The sequence below is a fragment of the Erythrolamprus reginae genome, chromosome 2 (assembly GCF_031021105.1).
Source record: "Erythrolamprus reginae isolate rEryReg1 chromosome 2, rEryReg1.hap1, whole genome shotgun sequence".
In the NCBI taxonomy this organism is placed as follows: domain Eukaryota; kingdom Metazoa; phylum Chordata; class Lepidosauria; order Squamata; family Dipsadidae; genus Erythrolamprus; species Erythrolamprus reginae.
Window position 1 is genome coordinate 350,883,224 of NC_091951.1, and position 3,996 is coordinate 350,887,219.

At 51.3% G+C, this 3,996-nt stretch overlaps 1 protein-coding gene across 1 annotated transcript in view; it reads left to right on the plus strand.

The window, feature by feature from the left end:
* Positions 1-617: 617 nt before the first annotated feature.
* The window catches only part of CELF4 (CUGBP Elav-like family member 4), a 794,292-nt gene continuing 790,913 nt past the window's right edge, over positions 618-3,996 (plus strand). Inside the window, exon 1 of the mRNA XM_070743645.1 lies at positions 618-900. Within this exon, the coding sequence (XP_070599746.1) occupies positions 618-900 (283 nt within the window). The remainder of the gene's footprint in view (positions 901-3,996) is intronic.

Genomic DNA, 3,996 nt, shown 5'->3' on the forward strand with positions numbered 1-3,996 from the left:
CTCCACTCCTCCTTTTCCCCTCCCTCCCTCCCTCCCACCCCCAAGCCCCCCCTCCCTTCCATCCAACCCCCTCGGCTTTCTGGCACTTTGAACCGATCCAGGCTGTTTAAACGGGAAAGGACAGCGATCCAAGCTGTTCCATGTACGAAAAATAAAAAAGAGAGGAAGAAAAAAAAAACCCAGAAAAGAAAGAAAGACCAAAATCAGTCCGGGCATCGCCAGGATAGAAAGAGAGAGAGAGAGAGAGAGAGAGAGGAGGAGGAGGAGAGAGGGAGAGAGAGAGAGAAAGGGAAGCGGACGCGTGCGTGTGTGAGTGAGAGTGAGAGAAAGAGAAAGAGAGAGTGGGTGAGAGGGAAGGAGAAAGGGAGAGAGAGAAGAAGCGAGCGGGCGGGCGAGAGCGCGCGCGCGTGTCGGTGCCGGGGTGCGTGCGTGAGTGTGTGTGTGTTTGTGTCTGTGGTGCGAGTGTGTGCGCGCGTGTGTGTAAGTGTGAGTGAGTGAGCGAGCGAGCGAGCGAGAGGGAGCGGGATTGCGAGAGAGAGAGAGAGGAACGGAGGCAGCAGCGAGGACGGGTGGGGAGGGGGGGCTGGGCCAAAAGAGGGAAAGAAGATTTTTTCTCTATGTATATAAAGATGGCCACGTTAGCAAACGGACAAGCAGACAATCCCAGCCTCGGGAGCAGCGCCCACACTAACCCCAACCTCAACGGGCACATGAACGGATTAAACCACAGTCCGGGGAACTCCGCCACCATTCCCATGAAGGACCACGATGCCATCAAGCTCTTCGTCGGCCAGATCCCGCGCAACCTGGACGAGAAGGACCTCAAGCCGCTTTTCGAAGAGTTCGGGAAAATCTACGAACTGACGGTGCTGAAGGATCGCTTCACCGGCATGCACAAAGGTGAGGAGGGGGCTTCGCAACTTTCTTGCGTCGCTTCTTCTTCTTCTTTTTCTTTATCTCCCCTTTTCTAGCTTCGGCTTCGGTCGAGCTCGGGGCAGCGGGGGTGAGTGGGCTGTGGGTGGAGGGGGAAGCGGGGGAGGACGCGGGGGTCCGGGGTAGGTGGCTTTCGAGGCGGTGGGCGACGGGTTGCCGCGTTGAATGGGCACGGGAGGGGGTCGCGCGATCCAGCCCCGTTGTCGGTTTGGAAAGGAAGGAAGGAAGGAAGGAAGGAAGATAGAAAGAAAGAAAGAAAGAAAGAGAAAGAAAGAAAGAAAGAAAGAAAGAAAGGGAAAAGAAAGTCTTTCGATTGAGGTCTGTGAACCCTCGGAGTAGGCTCGCCGAAAACGGGGTCTTTTTTTCTTTTTAGGGATCCGACCGACTTCGAAAAGCGCCGGGGCGGTTTGTATCTGTGTCTTTTGGGGTGTGCATTTGCCTGTGCTTGTGTGTATATGTGTAGAAACGCCTGCCTTTAGAATACACCCCGAGATACACAAATACACACACACACACGCACCCAAAGAAACCAAGCGCAAGGCGCAAAAATCGCCCTGGGGGTAAAAGAACCGAAGGAGCTGTCCAGCCGGCGTGGTGCTGAAAACCCAGGGGAAGAAACAGAAGTCTTTACCATAGATACACCACCGACCCCCACCCACCCAAAACAGCCCCCTCATCAACGGCGACCCCCCGCTGCTCGGGGCGTTTCTAAAGATGGGGAAGGGGAGGCGTTGGGGGTCGAGGAAGAAGGGTGGTTGATGGTGGGGCTGGAAGGCGTTGGATTGGGGGGAAAGGGCCCCCTCCTCAATGAAAGAAGGATGGGGTTGGGGGGATTTACCATGGGGGAGGGGGAGGCGCGGGGTGTTACGGTTGTGTCTGCAAGGGGGAGGCACAACGCGGCAAGCCAGGTGGTCGGAGAAATCAACAGAGCTTGTGTTTTTTTCGGGGTGGGGGGTGAGAGATACGAGGAAGAGGGCGGTTTTGATTTTATTTCCTTTTAGGTAAGGGGGGGGGGAAGTCGGCGGGTGTTTAGGCATCTGGCGGGGAGGAGTCGGGGGAGTTTGTCGTTTGGTCAAGGAAACTCGGCAACTTTTCCCCCCTCTGTTTTTCTTTATTTTGGGGGGGAGGGTCGTGAGAGAAATAAGGAGGGTGCCATGGGAGACGCTGTTTGGAGAGGGGAGCCCGGCGCCATGGGACTTTCTATTTCCCAGGCGATCCATCCCCTCCTCTACATGCACACTCGCCAGCACACACACACACGCACACGAGAGAGAAAGAGAGAGGGGGGAGGGAAGGAGGAAGCAAGGAAAGAAGGAAAGAGGGAAAGAAGGAAGGAGGGAGGGAGATGGGAATGGGGAGGAGAAAGGAAGAAAGGAAGGAAAGAAGGAAGGAGATGGGAATGAGGAGAAGAAAGGAAGGAAGAGAGGGAGGGAGGGAAGGGGAGAGAGAGAGAGGAAAGAAGGAAGGGAGGAAGGAAAGAAGGGAGGAAGGAAGGAGGGAGGGAGATGGGAATGGGGAGGAGAAAGGAAGAAAGGAAGGAAAGAAGGAAGGAGATGGGAATGAGGAGAAGAAAGGAAGGAAGAGAGGGAGGGAGGGAGGGAAGGGGAGAGAGAGAGAGGAAGGAAGGAAGGAAAGAAGGGAGGAAGGAGATGGGAAGGAGAAGGAAGGAAGGAGAGAGGGAAGGGGGGAGAGAGGAAGGAATAAAGGAAGGAAGGAGATGGGAATGAGCAGAAGAAAGAATGAAGGAGGGAGGGAGGAACGAACGAAGGAAGGAAAGAGACGCGAATGAGGAGAAGAAAGGAAGGAAAGAAGGAAGAGAGAGAGAGAGGGCGAGAGAGAGACTGACTCAAAAGCACCGCCTGGTTTATTTTAAGGCTGGGAGGGAGCTCCGCGCCGCCGCTTCTCTTCCCAGCTTGGCATCCCGGATTCTCTCTATCTCTGCTCCCCCCCTTCACATCTCCCCCCCTCCGACTCCCGTCGTGCTTGGCTGTACAATGTACAGATAATGGTTGGGTTGGGGGCGGGAGAGCACCTATAAAGAGGGAAGGGGGCAGCAACTAAAGGTTTACGCCTTGGGGCGGGGGGCACGGTGGACCCTCCATAGGCGAGAGACTACTAATGGTTGGGGAGAAAACTGAGATTGGAGGGAGTGAAGTTGGAGGCGAGGCGGGCGGCCGTTTTGGCTTGCAAGCAACCCGGAGAAGGGGGCGTTAAAAAGCAACTTTTCCGCCTTTTTTTTCTCCTTTCTCCTTCCTTCGTTTTCTTTGCTGTTATTTTTTTATTAGGCATCTGGGAAAGGAGAGGGAAAAGAAATAAATCTCTCCAGGGGAAAAACCCAGAGACCAAAAAGGGGGGAAGGAAGGGAGAAAAAAGGAGGGAGAAGAAAGAAGGGAAGAAAGCGCCAACGGAAATAAGCAGAAACGGGGTTTTTTTGCCCCTTTTCCAAGTTGCAGGTCTTCATAATGGGACTCAGAACCGCTGCTTTCTTTTGCAAGGTTTTTTTTCCTTTCTTGCCTTTTTTTAAAAAAAAATCTCCTAAGAGATAAATCCTTCCAAAAGTTAATTGCACGTTTGGGAAACACCCCTCTCTTTCCCACAGCCTCTGGGCCATACATTTTTTAAAAAAACAGGAAGTTGCTGTTGCTGCTGCTGCTGCTGCTGCTGCTATTATTATTATTATTATTATTATTATTATTATTATTATTATTATTATTATTATTATTATTATCATCATCATCATCATCATCATCATCATCATCATCACCATCACCATCACCATCACCATCACCATCACCATCACCATCATCTACAATAAACAATAATACACAGCAAACAGGTTTGATAGACTGCATTATTATTATTAATAATATTTTTATCATCATCATCATCATCATCATCATCATCATCATCATCATCTACAAAAACAGTCTTCAGAGAGGGGCGGCATACAAATCTAATAAACTATAAACTATAACTATAATACACAGCAAATGGGATTGATAGACTGCATTATTATCATCATCATCATCATCATCATCATCATCATCACCATCATCTACAATA